Source organism: Macaca fascicularis, chromosome 6 (genome assembly GCF_037993035.2).
Source record: "Macaca fascicularis isolate 582-1 chromosome 6, T2T-MFA8v1.1".
Classification (NCBI taxonomy): Eukaryota; Metazoa; Chordata; class Mammalia; order Primates; family Cercopithecidae; genus Macaca; species Macaca fascicularis.
The window spans coordinates 115664747-115685238 of NC_088380.1; the positions used below are offsets into that span (position 1 = coordinate 115664747).

The window sequence follows — 20492 nt, forward strand, 5'->3', positions numbered from 1 at the left end:
CAAATTAGATTGTTGGCTTCTTAGCCCAGACACCATATCCTTTATTCTGTCTCCTTTAATACTTATTAGAATATTTGGCAAACTGAGTATACAGTGCATGCTTATGGCATAAAGGCCTAAGGTTTTATTTAATGCATAGATTATCTCAAAAAGATCCCATTTCCACTCACTTGAACTAAATGCAGCCCAAAGGAAAAAGCATTTTCTGTAAATGGTATTGAAATTTTATTTACACTGAATTGAGATATCTCTAAATTTGTTTTAGATTGGCCTCTCATAGAACTGTAATCCTCATTTCAGAGAACAAATCTCTAAACTGGTGGTGCAATGAAGATAGTTATGACAACAGAAGTGTATGTAGCTATAAAACATAGATATTACTCTAAAGAAAGTACTAACAATGAAATCCTGTACATGACTAAAGCATTGCAGTGACTAAAAACTCATTCTGACCAAGGGTGATGGCATTTGGCCCACTGACTAGAGTTGGGAGGTGCATACTACCTTGCCATTGTACCTCTGCCAAAAAAATTAGTTGATTATACATATGTGGGTGTGTTTGTAGATCCTCTCTGTTCTATTCAATTGAGCTATAAACATTTCTACCAATGCTAAACTCTATTGAGAACTATAGCTTTCTAGTGGAATTTGAAATCAGGTTAGGTAAGTCCTACAACTTTGTACACCTTTCTTAAAATTACTTTATTGTAGAACCCTTCATTTCCATATACATTTTAGACTCCATTTATCTAGTTCTACAGCACATCAGCCAGAATTTTTGGTTGTGAGTGCATTAAATCTATACATTAATTTGGGAAGAATTGCCATATTAATATTCACATATTTATGATTTTTTTCAGTGAAGTTTTGTAGTTTGAAGTATAAAGGACTTGTCTTTTGTTAGATTTATTTTTAGGTATTTGCCTTATTGGTACTACTGTAAATGGAATTTATTTTCCAATTGTTTGCTGCTTACAAGAATACTTTGTGTATTTTTGCAACCTTGTAAAATTCATTAATTCTAGTTCTTGTTATAAACATTCCCAAAGATTTTCTATGTAAAAAACATCACATTTTCAAATTGAAAATGACATAAGGGAACACATGAAAAACTGAGAGGCAGATATCAGAAAAGAAGTAAAATTATTTCCAAGAGATCCCTTTGACTAGAACTGGTGAAAACAGGTATCCTTGCTTTGACCTCAATAGAAAACAATTTAGCCTTTCACCATTTAAGTGTGTAATGTTAGAGATTTAACTGTTTGTATATGCCCTTTGTCAGGTTAAATAAATTCCTTAGTATTTCTAGATTGTTGAGTTTTATCAGTGGGTTTGAATTTTTGTCCATTGCTTTTTCTGCATCAGTTGGAATTATCAAGTTTTTCCCTCCTATATTCTGTTACTCTAGTGAATAACACTGATTACTTTTAAAATGTTAAACCAACCTTGTGTTACTAGGACAAGCTCCACTTGGTTATATGTAATTTTTATATATGACTGTAACCGTAAGTTCCACATCTGTGGATTCAACCATCCAGAGAGAGTTTTTTTTAAAATAGATGGTTGTGTCTGTACTAAACATATATAGACTTCCAACAACTATTACATAGCATTTACAATGTATTATAAGTAATCTAGAGATGATCTAAAGTATACAGGAGATTTAAAGTATACAGGAGCATGTGCATATGGCAAATCTACACCATTTTATATCAGGGATTTGAGCATCCTTGGATTTTGGTATCTGAGGGGGGTCCTGGAACCAATCATGGATCCCAAGGGATGGCTGTATATGAATTTGGTTATTGAATGTCCTCCCCAAAGAAAGACTTTGGAAGATTAGAGTGGTCAGGAAAGAACTCTCTGAAGAGAGAATGTTTGGGCTAAGAATGAATGAAGAGGAGCCAGCTATGCAAAACTGGAAGAACACTGGAGGCAAAGGGGAACACTAGAGTGCAAAAGGTATACAGTGCAACAAGCTTGCCTCATTTAGGGGACTTGTCCTGCATTTGGGGACAAAAAGAAGCCCAGTATGGCTGGGATATAGTAAGTGATAGGGAGACTGGACAAGATGAGGTGGATGAGAGAGAGACAGGGCCAGATGCAGCAGAAAAAGAGTTGCCAACCTCTCTGGTACCTCAGCCACTTTCCAACCTTTGGGAAGCCCTAAGAATTGTCTACCAGAGTCTACTCAGTATCTGCTAGGCACATGCAGCTGTTTAAATGTAATTAACTAAAAGTATATAAAATGAAAAATTCCGTTTCTTGGTCACACTAACCACATTGCAGGTGTCCAGTAGCACATGTGGCAGATGGCTCCTTTATTGGACAGTGCTGCTCTAGGAAAGCCAAAGAAGTAATGCCAAGTTTGCTTAGCCTCTCCTCTGTAATTTTCTCTTTTAAAGCTAGAATCAGTGTTTTTCTATTTAAATGGAAATATATGTGGTACCTAGAAAACTAGCATGTGGCCTATTCCATATGGATATGTTCTCATGGATGTTTTTCACCTAGGACAGAAAAGATGAGGAGGACTGGTAAATCACAAGCATTCTTAACCTCATTATAAATACATTGCAAATGTAAAAATGCAAAGTGTGGAAATCATGAATGTGAAAGTGGCTTTCAATTTATTTTAATAGGCATTTTCTATGTCTCATTGTAACCTAGGGACCTTGCTGCAAGAAACTGCCTGGTGGGTGAAAATAATGTTCTGAAAATCAGTGACTTTGGAATGTCTCGTCAAGAGGATGGTGGAGTGTATTCATCTTCTGGCTTAAAGCAAATTCCCATTAAATGGACAGCACCAGAAGCTCTTAATTATGGTAAGAATAGACCACTTTTTTTTTCTTGGTGGTAAAAATGAATGGCATCAGCACAAAACATTCACAAGCAAAATTTACAGGGGTAGCACAGAATGCAAGTTAGAATGATTTAAGGATCAACACAAATGAGTGAATTTCATACCTTTTAATTTGTTGAAATTATTGATTAGATTTCTATATGTAATATTGCTATATTAAAAAGGTAGATATAAGTACTTTTAAATATGACTGTACATCTGAGAAGGTTTTTAATACCAAAAAATGACTTTGTAATAGATTATACACAGAGTAAGTGTTGCTGTGGCTCTGGATCATTTCTTTCAAATGTCTTATAATTGGTCCAATAACCTCATCTACTGTTAGGTTCCTAAAATATTAAGTCAATCAGTTCTGTAGTTTCTCACTCTGAAATTGATGTGGTTTCTTAGTATCTCAGTCTGTGGAACTGATATAAATCTTGAGCAAAGAAGGAGATGGGAATTATATTTTAAAACAGCAGGGATTTTTTTCACTTGAATTTTTATGTGTCATTGTAATTGGAAATAAATATAACTTGCATTATCTGTGGTTGGGATGAAATGGGCCATAACAAGATGAATGACAACTCAAGAATTTAAGAGAAAAAAAAAAAGAGTGTGCTTTAAGTGAAATTAGAAATTACATTTTCATTGAGGGAAGCAGCATATAAGCCATGGCTTGGTGAGTGGGTATGGTATGTTTTGAATAAAAACGTAAAATGATTCTTTGTTGATTTAAAATGAAATATTACCTCATTATGGGAACTAATTTGTAAAGCATTTATAAATGCCTTAATTTAATTCCTAAATTAGAGAAAGCTTTTTTAAAAAAATTGAGGTGAAATTCACATACCGTAAAGTTAATTACTTTAAAGTGAACAATCATTGGCATTTAGTACAACTGACAATGTTGTATAACCAGTACCTCTAGTTTCAAAACATTTTCATCATTCCAAAGTAAAACCCTGTCCCCAGTAAGCATTCTCCCCTCATTTCTTCCATCCTCTCGCCCCCTAGTAGCCACCAATCTGTCTTCTCCCCTCATTTCTTCCATCCTCTCGCCCCCTAGTAGCCACCAATCTGCCTTTTATTTCTGTGGATTTAGCTCTTCTGGGAATTTCATACAAATGGAATTATATAATATGTGATATCTTGTGTCTTGGCTTATTTTACTTAGCATAAGATTTTTGAGGTTCATCCATGTCGTATCATGTATCAGTACTTCGTTCCTTTTTAGGACTGAATAATTCACTGTATGGATATACAACCATTTATTTATCCATTTTTGTATATTTGGGCAGTTTTCAGTTATTCTGTGTATTTACTAGAAGTCATGATAATTTTACATTTAACTTTTTGAGGAACCACCAAATGTTTTCCAGATAAAGTTTTGAATGGAATTGGTTTGGAAGTTGATTGGGGCTGACCCAGCTACCACAGATACTAACCCTCACTCTTAGTTTGTCTTTCAGTATGTCAGCAAGAGAGGTTCTTACGAGCTTTCTAGTGACTGCAAGCCAGTTCCACTATTCCTTAGAATCTAGAGAAAATGGCAGACCTGCTGTTTTCCATAGTGATTCCTCTCTGCGGTGATTTTTATTATTAACTCTAGGGTCAGATTATATTACTAAGGGGGAATGATCACAGGATAAAAGATTATAATACTCATATTTACACAAAGGTTTTTGTTAGATGACAAAACATTTCAAGCACTAAGGAAGCTGTAACTGGGTTTCGGAGTCCTTAAAGTCTTACCAGTAAAATCCAACTCTAGAATTTGCTCTTAACTCTGTTTGCCAGATTTTCTGTGTTATATAGCCTTTAAAAGTTCTCTTACTCTTAAACAGTTTTGCCAAGTAAAATTCTGCCTCTTGATCACAGTGTATTTTTTGAATTTCAAGCTGACTAAAGTGTTGTATTTACAAATTAAAGTTTCAATTCTGGATATATCTAACAGCCAGACCTAAAGCATTTTAAGTAATAAGGACAAGTCTAAGGAGTTTTTAAAATTGAGACAGGGTCTTACTTTGTCACCCAGGCTGGAGTGCGACGGCGTAATCATGGCTCACTGCAGCCTCAACCTCCAGGGCTCAAGCGATCCTCCCACCTCGGCCTCTGGAGTAGCTGGGACTGCAGGCATGAGCCACTGCGCCCAGTCTCTGAAGATCCTTGATCTATAGTGAGGGACTTTTTGTAGTAGCCTTTAGTAAATTTTATAAAACATAGAACAATTTAGATGACAAGGAAGGAGAGATTTTGATATAGGAGACGTTTGTAGTATTTATTGCCCAGTCCAATGAGAGAGCTCCTGAAAGACTCTACAGGCCTTCTCCTAGCAACCCAGAGAAGTTTAGTTTCCACAGACTAAAATTACTGAAGATTGACTCTAAATCCTAGTGTGGTTTTTTTTTTTTTTTCTGAGATGGGGTTTTGCTGTCTCCCAGGCTGGAGTGCAGCAGTGCGATCTAAGCTCACTGCAACCTCTGCCTTCTGGGTTCAAGCAATTCTCCTGTCTCAGCCTCCCCAGTAGCTGGGACTACAGGTGCCCGCCACCACACCCAGCTAATTTTTGTACTTTTAGTAGAGACAGGGTTTCACTGTATTGGTCAGGCTGGTCTCAAACTCCTGACCTCAGGTGATCCACCCGCCTCAGCCTCCCAAGGTGCTGGGATTACAGGCGTGAGCCACCGGGCCCAATCCAATACTTCTTTCATATGTGAAAGTAGTATATACTCTTTCTTCACTCTTGTCTCAGAATGGGTGAAACACTCAAGTCTCCCATGTAGTATGGGGTTGGGGTAGATGAAAGAAACCTCCAGTCCAAGGAACCTCTCTGAAACTTAGGGCCATAGAGCCATGATCATGCCACTATACTCCAGCCTGGGCAACAGAGTGAGACCCTGTCTCAAGAAAAGTGGGGAGTGGGACATAGAATTAAACCTGTTGTCACTGCTTTATCATAAGTGTTGTTTTTGTATATTTGGCTTTAAAAAAAAAAGCAATACTAAAGGGCCTTCCCAGCCCTATTGCTAGCCAGATCATTGTCCTTCCTAGATGAAAATACTCTTGATACAGTCTCATACTTTTCTCATAAATGGCTGAGAAATCTTTTTGTATATGTCTCTCTCATATACTTTTTTTAAAAAAAATACAAAATGGTAGAATACTCAAAGCCTATTTGGCATGTATTGCTACCATCCTTATTGACAGCTGTCACCAAAGGTACTGTTTTTATAAAGGGAAAATAGAATACTGATCTCCAACTAAGAAATCATCTATTTATCATCAATTATTGAACAGAAATTTTCCTTTTGTCACCTGGGTATTTGGAGCTGATATATCCTCTAATTAGTTATATTAGCATGATGTAACTAAGTACTGTGAAATGGGAGGGAGATAGAATTTTTAGTGAGCAGATTTCCCAACCAGTTATGCCATTAGTTGCATGACCCTGGCAAGCCATCTACTACTCTACGTAATTTCCTAATTTGTAAGATAAGAACGATAGGACCTTTTCCCTATAGAGTATTGTGAAGATCAAATGAGACATAGAAAAGTAGCAAAATTCTATACAATTATAAGTTACTCTTGGTCTGTTAAAATTACCCAACAAAACCAGGTTCAAAGATCCAGGTTTAAGAGCTAGGTTATAAGCTTTCACATCTGAAGTGTGATCTTGGTTTATATGTAATATATGTCTTTATTGATCTCTGCCCAGATACCTTACAAAATAAGATACAAGTCTGTATAACCGACATTTTCTTAAAGAATTAGTCTTGGCCGGGCGCGGTGGCTCAAGCCTGTAATCCCAGCACTTTGGGAGGCCGAGACGGGCGGATCACTAGGTCAGGAGATCGAGACCATCCTGGCTAACACGGTGAAACCCCGTCTCTACTAAAAAATACAAAAAACTAGCCGGGCGAGGTGGCGGGCGCCTATAGTCCCAGCTACTCAGGAGGCTGAGACAGGAGAATGGCCCGAACCCGGGAGGCGGAGCTTGCAGTGAGCTGAGATCCGGCCACTGCACTCCAGCCTGGGTGACAGAGCGAGACTCCGTCTCAAAAAAAAAAAAAAAAAAAAAAAAAAAAAAAAAAAGAATTAGTCTTAACTTGTAGCCATAGAATGACTTTCATTAAAAGTATTAAATTACTGAATGCCAAGCATGAAACGAGTTGATAGGCAGACAAGAAAATTAATCTTCCTCCCAAGAATGTCCATAATTACTGTCTACTAAGAAGGAAGCTAATTCACACAGCCGGAGCTGATAATCAGTACAACCCCACTCTGATGTCAGAGCCGTTATTATGGCAGGCATACTTTTGTTTTCACTAAGTACCTTTTTTTTTTTTTTTTTTTAAGAAAGGCCATCCTATTTTAAAGTAACTTGACAGTTTTGGAGGAGGAGCATTTATAAATCCTGCAGTGGCGGAGTTAAGACAGGAAACTACCTGAGGGATAGAAAATGAAATAATTTAAGAAATCTTTAACACCACTGTAAATGGAGTTTAGTTATGATAGTATATGTAAAAGTAAGTGAAAAATACAAATATGTTGGGAACATCTTGGAAACTCGCTTCTTGGAGAGGCTGGAGATTGGAAAAGACTGATCCACTTCCCCTTGTTGATTAGAAGATACCTTGTGCTGGTTTGTATCCCTGTGCTTCTCTAGGAGACTACCAAAAACATTCTAAGAGCTAAGCTCATGTAGCTCAGTAAAACAGGCGCACCCAGATATTTCAACAAAACAGGGCACCATGTAATTTAAAGACGTTTTTATTAGCCAGCTATGTTAATTTCTACTGTTTAAAACACACAAAAATATTTTTCGTCAATGAAACTATCAGTGGAGAAAATGAGGCCTTTAAGCGTATAAGAACCTCTGTAAACAGCAATGAGTGAGAAATGAAGAAACTTGCCTCATTGCTTTACGTTTGTTTGTAATTTTAATGGAAAGAAAACGAAGCAGCGTAAGACAAAATTGCAGAAATCCAACTTGGTTAATCTCCTAGGATTGATACGTAAAAGCGTATATCTTTTTTGTATAAACCATCTATCTCATTCAGATACTCAGATATCACAGGGAAAGTAAGCTTGCACACTGGCTGAATATTAATTCTTGAGGGGAGGGAGAGTGATTTGGAAGCTGGTTTGATTAAACTAGCAGCCTGAAGAATATTTATTTAATTGGTAATATTACTAGACCTGGAATATAAAACCAGTAAAGAGAATAGGAAGACTGCATATCAACCTCCTTTGGTAAGTTTAAATACAGTCACGTATCGCTTAGGGATACACTCTGAGAAATGCGTCATTAGGCAGTTTCATCATTCCATGATCAGAGGGTTTACTTACAGAAACCTAGATGATATAGCCTACTACATATCTAGGCTACAAACCTGTATAGCATGTTACTGTATTGAATACTACAGGTCATTTTAATGCAATGGTAAGTTTTTGTGTATCTAGACATAGAAAAGGTAATGTGTTATATGACATTACCATGGCTACCACATCACTAGGCAATAGGAATTTTTCAGCTCCATTATAATAGGACCATTGTCATATATGTGCTCCATCATTGACCAAACATTATGTGGTGCGTGACTGACACAGACATACATAACAGGAAGGGTCGCTTACTTGTCTACTGTGCCTCACTTGGTTGTGGTTGTTGTTCTCCTTCCAGGGAGATACAGTTCGGAGAGTGACGTGTGGAGCTTTGGCATCCTTCTCTGGGAGACCTTCAGCTTAGGGGTTTGTCCGTACCCTGGAATGACAAATCAACAAGCAAGAGAGCAAGTAGAAAGAGGTGAGCCAAATACATTCATTGTTAGTGTTCATGTCCAGCCCCAGGGGTAGGTGGTGCTTACAGTGTGTCTGCTTGAGGAGAGGGGGGTGTTAAATACTGTTTGGCTGTGTTATGAGACCATCTCTGGGGTTCAGAAGCAGATTTATCTAACATCTCTGCTCTTTACTTACATATCCAAACCGTTTAAAGGATTCCAATGCAAGAGAGAGGTATATAGGCTTTTCTTCCACCCTTTCCCTGTCTGGCAGGATTGTGCTGTTCACTGTCGTTAAGAGAAATAGGGTGGTGTTTCTCAAACTCTTGTATTCTATGCCAAATAAACCTCCTTTTAAATAATATTCCAAATTGAAATGTAGTTAGTCTTCAGGAAGTTTTTGAGAATGTGACAACATTGTAGCACTTCTGAAGAAACCCTTTGGGGTTCCTAGACCACGGATGGGAATAACTAAGCAATGGTGACATACTTGCATGCGCTTGTGTAGTGTACAGTCTCGACAAAAAGAAGCTCGTGATAAAATACAATGCCCTAATGTCTGGGCCCCAGTGAGGGGCGTGGGTGTAGAAATGGGTGTAGGAAGATGCCTTTCTAACTTCCTTCCTACGTTCTCTTACCTCTCACACATTACCCAATGCACTGCTGAAATACTGCCAACCAACAGACTGTAAAAGAATATGACTCATATTCATTTTTATTTCCCTATTGAATTCACATTTACAAAATCCTCATCTTCTCTTCATCTTGAAAAACATAGGTTGTAGAGATGATTTTTTAAAACTGCACACGGCATCTAATTCTGAAAGTGAATACTTAGAGCAACTAAACTATGCATTTGTATGTATCTTACATCAGACTTTCTGAGAAATGAACAAATAAAAAATGTTCTTTGAATTAGAAGTCTACAACTCTGTAATATTGAATTCTGCATCACCTGTAGAAAATAAAAAATCAGCTTCCCCAGAAATGGATGTTTCGTTTCCATATAACTACAGCATAAGGTACTAAAAGTTAATAACTGCATAATGCCCTGTGTGAACATGTGTATCTTATCTCCATTCTAAATTCTCTGTTCTCCTTCTCTTGGGTCTTCAGGATACCGGATGTCAGCTCCCCAGAACTGTCCAGAGGATATTTTTAAAATCATGATGAAGTGTTGGGATTATAAACCTGAAAATCGCCCTAAGTTCAGTGAACTTCACAAAGAGCTCACTATCATCAAGAAAAAACTCACATAGTGACAGGATGGCGCCAAACCCAGCCTTCAGGACTCTGTCCTCCAGCAGAGTAACGTTATTGTCCTCATTAACAATGAATTTATACCACATTACCTTCGACAGTCTTCTACCATTTTTTTTTATTAACTGGGTGTTTTAAAAGTATGTTCCACTTGTAAAAAGTCAAACGCAAATTTGTTAAAGAAATAGGCAGTCCTACCAAGGGCTTTCTTAGCTAACCATAGCAATCCTACCATTTCAGGCCATTGCAAATGGAAAAGCACAGGCTTCTAAGTGTGTGAAGGATAAAAGATTTATCCTTTTCACACCTTGTTTCTACTTCAGGCACAGTTTGTGGGCTGCCATCCTATGCCACAGACCCTACTCAGTTGGTGCTATAAACAGTATTGGTAATGCCATGTTTGCAGTACATATTCCAACCACAGCTGGCTTTCTCCTCTGCCAAAGCAAGATTATATTTGTAAACAGATTTTTATATTGGGAATTATTTGGACCTCCTGAGGTTTTTCTTTTCTTTCTTGCCAGGTATAAGCCCAATGTAAGAATCATCATGCTCCTACATTATTCGTAAGGTTGTCATTTTCCTCCTCCTTTGGGCATCAGAAAACAATGCACATAGGCCGGGCACTGTGGCTCACGCCTGTAATCCCAGGCATGAATGCCTGGGATTACAGGCGTGAGCCACAGTGCCCAGCCCCCTCCCTACTTTGGGAGGCCGAGGTGGGCGGATCACCTGAGGTCAGGAGTTCAAGACCAGCCTGGCTTACATGGTGAAACCCTGTCTCTACTAAAAAAAAACACACACACACCACAATGCATGAAACATCGTTAAAGTTAGAGTTGAGGCAGTTGCCTTTCAAGGATGTTATAGAGAATTGTGAAGCAAGAAACAGGTTTGAACAGGAGGGTGGGCTGGAGAAAAGAGCAGCTAGAATGATTATCAAAAGTAAAGTAAAAATATAAAACCACCTTATCAGAGTTACGCCTTTATAAACACACATTCACATATTCTATTCTAAAAACACATAATACGTATTCTATTTTATGGTCTAAATTTACCAAAAAGCTCCTGAGAAAAGTTTCAGGAATTCATAGAGTCCTCTTAATGGCAACAAAAATTTTGAGAGAAACTGCAAAGCACAAATCCACAGAAATAACAGCATACTTTCGGTTAAGCATCTTCACCTTAGAGGGGGCATTCCAAAATGTAATTTCCTTTATTTCTACCAGTTTTTAGAGCTGTCAGAATTTCATGATTCTAGTTCACCAATACATTCACGTGTGTGCATGTGCACACACACACTACCAAGGTGCAAGACAGATGTGAATGAAGTAGACAGTCTAGAAGTCAGGTGAATATTAATGAGAAAGATGACATAGGGACAGCCCTCCCATTTCTACTTCCACCTTCATTGACCCTTATACTGCCCCCTGGACATTCTTACCATTAGCTGGCAGGTATGCGAGCGTAGTGCTGAAGATGTCTCATGTGGATAAAATCTAACTCAGTTAAAAGTAGGATTCTGTATCTTAACTCTTATCTAGGGAACTAACTGCACGATCTGTATATAGTCGCCTCTCAGGATAATACATATATAGAAGATGGTCATGCTCAGGGCTAAAATATGTTCTGGAAGCCTTTTATAAGTTCTCAGGCCTGTGTTCTGGTAAACATCACCTTAGTGATTATTTGGTCTGCATTCATTGGAAGAGCTTAGGGATAGAAAATTCCTCCTGCCCTCTCCAGCTGTTTGCTGCCTGTACCATCGCACAGAACTCACACCAGTACTTTAAATTTAGATTATGAAAGATAATACTGAAGAGAAAAGTGACTTGTATCTGTCATTTCAGTCTCCTTGCAAATTTCATACATACTTAATGATTAGTACATTCAGACTAAAGGGAACTTTTTTTTTGATGGCACATACTATGGTAAATCAAAGCACAGACTCAGAAGTGCTTACCAGCCTTCAAAAGTAAGAGTAAAATGGGATATTCCTACCTTTTTTTTTTTTTTTTTTTTAGTATTTCTAAGTGAATCTCTATAATATTCTTTGTCTGTTTAAAGAAAACAGCCTCCCATCACATAGTGGCTTCATGCTAAGCTCCTAGCAAGAAGAGAAAATGATGTTTTTGGCTTTAGTTTTATGAACAAGATCAAAAGCTTAATCCTGGCATTCTGGTGTAAAGAAGGAACACAGCATTGATATTTCACTCATCTAGTCTGTTACAATTTGCAGTTCACATCATTACTCTGTGCTTAAATTTAAAAGGCTTTTCAAAACATCGTGACATGTGTAGCATTTAAATTCCATTTTATTCTTTGTCCTAAAGCAGGCAGTGGTATAGTTCAAGATTAATAACTTATTGGGAGTCTCTCAGTCATATAGAATATTAAATTTAATATAGCCACATGCAGTAAGAAAAACTAATGCAAACAATTTTTCACTGTTAATTTTGTTGTGCTTGAAGCATAATTTATTCATCCCTTCTGTCACTGGTAATTATTGGAATTATGTGCTTTAGGAGGCTAATCCATGCCGAAGAAGCACACACATACTGTTCAGAATGTGCAAGTTGATGTAGGGAAAGGAAGCTTCAGAAATGTACAAAATCCTGTGATTTGTTTAGTAAGAAAAGAGTTGTAACCAAAATTTCTTCTGGTCTGGATGTAGTTAGTCCAGTCACAAATCTTTGTGTTAATGGATTGTTCAAGAGTTATATCTCACTACTGCATAGTTCCTCTCCTAAGTCCTTAAACTTATTAAAATAAGGGGAGGTAAACAAGCAGTCTGTCTCTCGCTGGTGTCTTCCCACCTTGAATCACAAACGGGCCTTTATGAGAAAGTTTAGGTTGTCCATCATTTTACAAGGAAAGACATCTTTCACTGTTAAATTAACATTTATTACCAACATGTGAAACCTAAAATTAATTTTGTATCCCATGTAATCTAAGGCCAAAGCCAACATATTCTTTCTCTTCTGGGAAAATAAAATGGACAGGTTTTATTTAAACTTTCAGAAACTGAAGCTTTATTCCGCCCATCCTGCCAGGAGACCACCAGTGAAAGATCTCATGTTTCTTTTTTATCTCCCAAATGTAATGTGGGCAATAAAATTCTCCTTCCACAACTCACTGTTTTATTACAAATACAATATTACTGAAACATCTTATTAGCAGATAAGTGTAGACCAGGAGCCTAATTGTTTTGGGTATTTTCAGTGCACATTTCACAATTGTTTTTCATTTTAGGATTATTTTGAGAAGAAAACAAAATATTTTGTCATTGAAATAGTTTTAATTTCCTTTAAACCATAATTTGGTTTTTGTATCTATATTATATTCAATTCAGTTTTCCCATATAACTTTTCTGAAGATTGGCTAGTACCACAAAATAACTATGGCTTCACAATACTAGTGTTAGATTATGTCAAGAAGAAAGTGTTTTATTTACAACATATGCTACCCACTGAGGACCTTGTAGTGGGATAAACAAAAATTAAAATGCAACAATCCAGATAAATTATAAGGTAACAGTACAAATATCTGAATCATAAGTCACAGTTGTTCAGGGTTATTTCAGTCACACCACTTTATAATTAATTCTTGTGAGTCATCAGATGGAAGAATGTACCTGAAAACCTTACTTAGCACACTCTGTGTACACTGTTTAATGGCCATGCATCTTTTCAAGATTGATATTTTCTGAAAAAGGGTTGTTTGCCTCAGCCCTCTTCTTTTTACATATACTCCCTTTATCATTGATATTTTAGATGTTTCTTATCAACAGAATTGGCTGCCTGTGGTTAGTGCTATGAGTCCTGGCAAGACTTGCTTTTGCATTTCAGAAGCCAGACCCTCCTACAAAACAGAACAGTGCAAAATAAGCAGCAGAGAGACAGACAATTGGAAAAGACATGTTTTCTTTAGGTATTAATATCTTAATTAAATGGAATCAGATTTTATATGAAAATGAGTTTATATTACATTTCCATTATACTGTTAAGTTAATGTGAAAGTTTACCATCAAAATAGTGTTACTTCTTTTATGACTCTGAATTGCTTATACATATCAGAATGTTCATTAAATGTTTTAATTTCATTTATTTTCCTATGTTTTGATTAGTTTCACATCAAGTCTGAATACTGTATATTTTGGAAGAATCCAAAACCACATATGAAGATACTCTGATTTTAAAAGTCAGGATTTCATGTACCAAGAATGACCTACTTGAAGGAGATTTTGCTACACTCTTGGAGTCCCCAAAATTCCCCTTTTAAAAAAATGCTGTCCTCTAGAAGGTGTATAAACTATACCTTAGTCATAATTCAATTTAATGAAATAGTACCCCATTAAAAACCATCCTCCTGCCTCATACCAATTCAGAGATTAAATGCTGAACTTTTAGTGTAGGCATTAGGAATCACTTAGCCACCTAATAAGGACTAAGATTCTTGGGTCGCAGAAAAATCCTGATGTGCTAGATTCTTAGTCACTTTAAACTGCATAGAAGTAATGAGCATAGGCTTCAGTATATTTAATAAGGTGCTGAGGCAGCAGATTCAAATGCAAAAGAGGGAGGAACCAGTTACTCCAAGGCAGGATGATGCACCCCCACACAGAGTGTGGAAAAATTAAAGTGAAACAAAGATTTGGACAATGGCATTAGGAAGCCTAAGGAGAACATGCTACGAGGCCAGATCCTGTCCTGTGCAAGATAAAAAAGATCAGCAGAACTAAAGCAAAAGCAGTCATCTCCAGTGTATGGGCCTTAGCAAGAGTAAACCAAATACCTCTCATTGTGTTAGAAGCTGTGTTATATTCCCAGCTCAGAGATGATTGTGTGCTGTGCAGTGCTTATACTCATTATTTTCCCAACTAATGCATTTGGTCATATGTATTCCAGTTTTTCAAAGACACTACCCAAAGCCTCTTTACATTTGCATTGGTTATATTTAATATTTCTTAAGCTAAGATCACTGATTATCCACACATCATTAGAAATCTTTGGTTACAGTGAAGCTAAAGTCTCCGAAATGAGACTACACTTAGATCAGCCCTATTTCACCTTTGGACTAACGTTGACTAAATGGCTCCTGGAGTTATCCACAGAGGGAGCTTACTATGATGAGAGCTACTGTGGGGAAACATAGTATTCAACAGAGAAATGGAAGAATACAAGTAGCAATGCTCCTTGTCTTCAATAACATTTGAGGGAAAGGAATCTAGAAACCCTAAAGCTAGTCATGGTGCCTAAGGTAAGACACAAAAAGAGACATCCAGAAAGGAAGGTTGAAAGGAAATGAAGGGCAGTAACAAAGCACCAATGTAAAATGACCCAAAGCCAACAATAAAGGCAATAACAATAAGGGAAACTAACCCTCCCAAAGGGTTTGAGGAGCTTCCTGCTGTGTGTCCTTAAACAGTGCATGCCTCTTAAGTCTCTACAACACTTGTTTCAAGGGCATCAAATTGGACATTGGTTTAATTTTTCCTATGCTCCCTATAATCTCGGGAGGTAACCATTGTTTAACCAGAATTACCCTTGCTCTGTTTTTCTGTGAGGCCTCAGACATAACGGTGGTTCAGCCCTCTCCCTAAGCAGTAGCAAGCCGAGTAATGGCACACGTATGTCTAGGATAGCCAGCATTCAGGAAAATTGCTGTGAACCTCCTGTTTTTTATTTTAGTAAAGAAAAAAAATGTCTTTCAGGTTTGTGACATGAAGACAGATTTAGCTTCCCTCTTGTCAGCAAATTTGTAAGAACCTGAAAACAACTGAACATTTGGAATTCACTCTAAGAGATACAAATCCTGAATTTCTAACTATCTTCTCAAATATTACTGAGGCAATTATTATTGAGGCCAGCAAGATGCAAGTGTTCTGCAAAGTAATAAACTGTTCTAAGTGATAGTGTTGATGCTGGAAGTGGAATGTTATGTTTCCCCTCAGCTGTATTCATTCAGAAAGTTTTTCTTGAACATCTACCATATGAGGTGCAGAGAATACTACCAGGTGCTAGGTTTTCCCGTATTTGACTTCTGATTACTATTTCCTTTTCTCATCTTTCACTTTTCAAGATTTTGCTTTACCAAAATAGTAAAGCCTTTATCATCCGCTTATATTGAATAATGCTGTAATTGGCCTCAACCAAAGAGTTTCTCCTCAGGTGCTTCGGGGCCTCTACCCTTCTAAGGAACTCCCAGGCACCTACTTAACAAGGCCAGCTACACACTCAGTATATGAGAAGCCCCATGATAGGTGCAGGTTAGAATTCAAAGACTGGTTGGAGTCCTAGATGTGGCGACAGGATGATCAGGTGGCACTTGTTAGATGGGTAACGCTATCGGTAGAAGCTCCTGAGAGATTTCCTAACGCAGCAAGATTTCTGTGAGTGGAGGTATCCTGGAGGCAGCCTATTGACCAAGTAAGCTGATCAGGTGGCCTCCTCTACCCACCAAAGAAATGTGTAAACACTACCAATAATTGCTTTATCTGAAACTCCTGGAGATACTCAGTTCTTCCATCCCACTGTTCTATTGCCAATACCTTTTGTTGTTTTCTTCACACTCCTCTTGTCAGCAAATGTCTGAAAGTATTTCAATTGTGTAATGTTAAAGGGTTTTTTCCAAGGCTTCAGAAAAGAGGGCAACAAATATGAAGCCTTAAGTTCAAAATAAGCCATTCTACCTAGATATACAGACCCCAGAGCACCATTGCATGAAAATAATCTGTACCCTGCAGTTCCCCAAAACAGTATTCATCCTGAAAAGCCAAACACCACACCTATTTTCCTATTTGCTAAGAATCAGAATAAGCACATTCTAAATAGTATCCAAACCAGATTCTAAAATGACATAGTAAGAAGCCAGATTCAAACTGTAACCAAAGTAGACAATAGAAATATCACTTTACCCCATTGTCATCAGTTAGAACACCCTTGCAAAAACTGTAACCACTTAAGCAATTCATCTGATCCCAGAAGATCAGACCTTCTTTTGAAAGCGTAGGACAGAGATCAATGGGAAATGTCAGCGTTCTGAGCAACACAGGATAAATCTAAGAGGGCCTTTAAAAATAAATCTCAATTCATACATTGGAGCAGCAAAAAACTGAGCAGGAGAGAAAACTGAGAGTCCAAAGTCATTTTTCATATAGCTCTTGTCAAATAGTATAACCTTTGGGTCTTCTTTGAGTTGCCCGGATAATATTCAAGAAACAACTAAATGCCCCCCATTTGGGGAGGGGGGGTTCAGATCTCTAACCTGGATTCAAAGCCTTAGAGGCCGAGAGGGAATCTGGAATCTGGTATTACTGATATCCTAGGTAAAAGAACCGGCCTGGCAGTCTTTCCCAGCTCACCAGTCCGTGCTTTTATTTTTAAACCCAAAAGAAAGAAAGAAACACACCCTTTTATGTAGGAATTTCCCTTTTACAAATAATTTGACTTGGTAGAAATAAACTTGCCTGCCTGCTCTTAAATGCCAGACTGTTGCAAGCAAATGCAGAGGGAAAGATGCCCAGAGCCATGCTTGATGGGACTTTGAATATTTTCTCCTTACCTAAAGTACGTTGCTTGTATTTAGACTATAAGACGCTACAGAGGTCTATCTCATGCCATGCCAGTGTGAACTGCTTTGCTCCAGTAACAATCAGAAGACCAGTCAAACAGAAGAGAACTTGTCATAATTCCACCTTAGATTCTAGACCTCTCGTACCTACAGTGTACAGTATACAGAATATGTACATGTTCCAATGGAATTCACTATTTTTGGCTTTAGTGTCAAAGAGATTGGTTCTACAAGGTTCGTCTGATTTCCCATAACAAGTAAATTTTATAATCCTATGACTCTAAATTCAATCCCCAATATAGATTCTAAGCATCAAATCAAAATCAAAGATAAAGGGGAACTGGTCGAGAGGGGTCTCAGTTATTTCAAATCCATGACCAAAGTGGCCAAAGACATGAAACTCTTACACCTGCTGAGCATTTCACTTGACTATACAAAATGTCAGCTACCCAGTTCTGTCCTGTGATGTGATCAGACTGTCAGTGTGGACCAGTGGCCAGGAGCATATTTATGGGCCATTTCTGTTCATCATTCTTTACAGAGCACTGAGGTTTCCCACTGAAACAGTTTCTTTAGTCAGATGCCTATAGATTTTACATAAATTTACATTTAAATGTATTAAGTTAGATGGCCTAATTGAGCATCCGAATGGGGGTTGGTGGTGGTGCAGATTCTGCTGGCTTTATGTTATGGTTTTGTTTTTTTTTTCTTGGTTTTGTCTAGCTGCTTCTGGCAAGGGCCCTAAAAGATTGGAACACTATATAAAGTCGTAGACATAGAACCATATGGGAAAGCCCAGAGGAAAAACGTGGAAGAATAAAATCAGGCTGTCAACGTGCCAGCAACAGCCCTGACTTCTTCCAGAACCCAAGCAAACTGAAAGCCAGGACAAAATGTACAAATGGTGCCCATGCCATTTGACTGTGGGTGACCCGCTAGGCTAGGGCTCTCATAGTGACTGGTTGTGGAAATATGATTTTTCTAAGTTCCTCCCTTTTCCCTTTGATAGATGCGTTTGAGATAATGGAGTAGGAGTGAGGCCCTAAGGCACTTCTGGTCAAGACATTCCACCTGCAAGCAGCATTTTGAGCAAAGCACTGCTGTGGTTTGCCAATTTATGGTCCATTTAATGTCAGGCTAAAGCACCTTTAATCATTTTTGTTGTTTTAAGATAATATATTTGTGAAGTGGATAAACACTGGAAATAGGGTGCTTCTTCTGGAAAGTTCAGTGGAAAATACAAGGCTTTGGCGGGTTTATCTGGCTTTATAAACAAGTCTGAAAAATGGATGAAAGCTAAATATATAAAGCAGTTGGTTGTCTATCTTTTATCATTTTAACTCAGATCTGTATTTAACACTTATTTATTTGTTAGTTTTTACATTTAAAAGAATACACTTTGAACTTTGGCTAACATTGTAGGATATTTTTAAATTGTTTCTACGTTTTTAAAGCATGATTTCATCTTTTTGTAAACTTAGATCATTTTTGAATTGCCTTTTCTTTTCCAATAGACCAATTACCACTCATGTGTCTGCAGAACCTCTTTATTGTATTCTTATAATAAATGTAAAATATTTGTAGCAAACTGCCTTGTCTTATTTAATCTTTCCATCATGTTTATATTTCTCTTCCTTGTCCATATAAATATGCTCCAAGTGGAAGAAAAGGCAGGCAAGATTTCCATGGTAACTGGCCTCCTAGGGATGTAACAGTGCATAAAAATTATTAGCTTTCAGTTTCTCTGCAATTAAGCTTATGAGTTCTGATGATAATGGGTGTGTGTTGTTTACAGTCCAATCACTGCTTCCTGTTTAGAAATCAAAACTGTAATGTAGCTCAAGTCCCGGTTCTCTGGGTGGATTGGCTGTTTGCCTGGATTTGTGTGTTTTACTTTTGGGATTTTTTGTGTGTTTTTTTTTTCCTTTTCATAACAAGATTTGACATAACACAAGGAGTTGAGGGAGAAAGATGGCTGAGAGCTGTTTGGAAACAGAGGCTGAAACCTGCTACCCTAGAGCAGTTCAGATGTGTATCCTTGCCCGTCCCGTACAGGACTGAGCTGGTCACAGAGCCATCGCCCAACTTCTAGGTACCCTTCAGTCAGCAAATCAGTAACCTTCCTGAAACTGCCAGCTGTTGTTTACATGGATTTTGGGCAACATACACTTCCCTTGCATTAAAGCAAGCCCCCTCCTCATCCCTGAGCTTGGATTAGAAGAGTCAACCTCCACCGCTTCTCAAAAACACATGTGTTTACTGTTTGAGGGGTAGGCCACAAGCTGCTTAGGATAGACAAAGTGAATCCATACAATCCTCTTGACCCTCCTGCTTCCACAGCACCCTACCCAGAGCTGTGTGCTTCTGGGCCCTTGGTGAATTCATTTTCACCATAGCTCTTAATTGTCTGTCTGGAGTTGCATCCTCTGCTCCAGCAGGTTTGATATCTGGCACAGTCTCCTAGACAACATGTGCTTTCACTGACTTCAATTAATTAGGACCAGGTGCATTCATCACCAAAGAAGGTTGGCTATCAGACTGAAATCCCATTCCCCAAGATGAATGAATAGCATCTCTGAAATCCTGGAGTTCTTTTGGTGTTTGAAGTCCTACACTTCGTTTCACACTCCCCCTTCTAGCCGATTTCTTCAGGCAAATGGTGATACTGCTTGTTTAAAAAAAACAACACACACACACACACACACACACACACATACATACATACATGTAAGAACTAGCTTCTATTAACAGCATCAATGGTTGCCCCTTCAATTAAAAACTGAGTCTAAATGAAACGCTTTTTCAAACTCCCCAAATGTGGTGGTCGGTGTGAACTGGCCCACACACTTAGGTCAAACTTGTGATTATGCCCAAGGCTGATGGTACTGGGTTCCAAAGCTGTCTAGCGTTGAAACGAGTACCAAGCTGGGAGGTGGGAAACTCAGGATCTCATTCCTGGTTGGACTCTCACTACTTTGTAAACTCCGATTGGATCCTTTCTCCCAAGGCTGACACTTGAAGGACAGAAAGAACAGCCT

The 20492-nt window shown here is 38.0% G+C and overlaps 1 protein-coding gene and 1 long non-coding RNA gene across 14 annotated transcripts in view; one reads left to right on the forward strand and one right to left on the reverse strand.

The window, feature by feature from the left end:
* LOC123574126 (uncharacterized) overlaps positions 1-11496 on the reverse strand; it is a 26497-nt gene extending 15001 nt beyond the window's left edge. For all 3 annotated transcript variants that reach the window (XR_012413999.1, XR_006699040.3, XR_010587132.2), the window contains exons 1-2: positions 11327-11496; positions 8480-8606 (exon numbers count right to left, since the gene is read on the reverse strand). This is a non-coding gene — a long non-coding RNA (uncharacterized lncRNA). The remainder of the gene's footprint in view (positions 1-8479; positions 8607-11326) is intronic.
* The window catches only part of FER (FER tyrosine kinase), a 439449-nt gene extending 420407 nt beyond the window's left edge, over positions 1-19042 (forward strand). For 7 of the 11 annotated variants that reach the window (XM_073994008.1, XM_065545841.2, XM_065545842.2 and 4 more), the window contains 3 exons: positions 2668-2822; positions 8526-8648; positions 9739-12906. In XM_073994008.1, coding sequence (XP_073850109.1) covers positions 2668-2822; positions 8526-8648; positions 9739-9881 — 421 coding nt within the window. In that variant the 3' untranslated portion in view covers positions 9882-12906. Of the gene's footprint in view, positions 1-2667; positions 2823-8525; positions 8649-9738 lie in introns of all 11 variants that reach the window. The other 4 variants (XR_012413997.1, XM_015451756.4, XM_015451752.3 and 1 more) reach the window with 2 other exon arrangements.
* The last annotated feature ends 1450 nt before the right edge of the window (positions 19043-20492 follow it).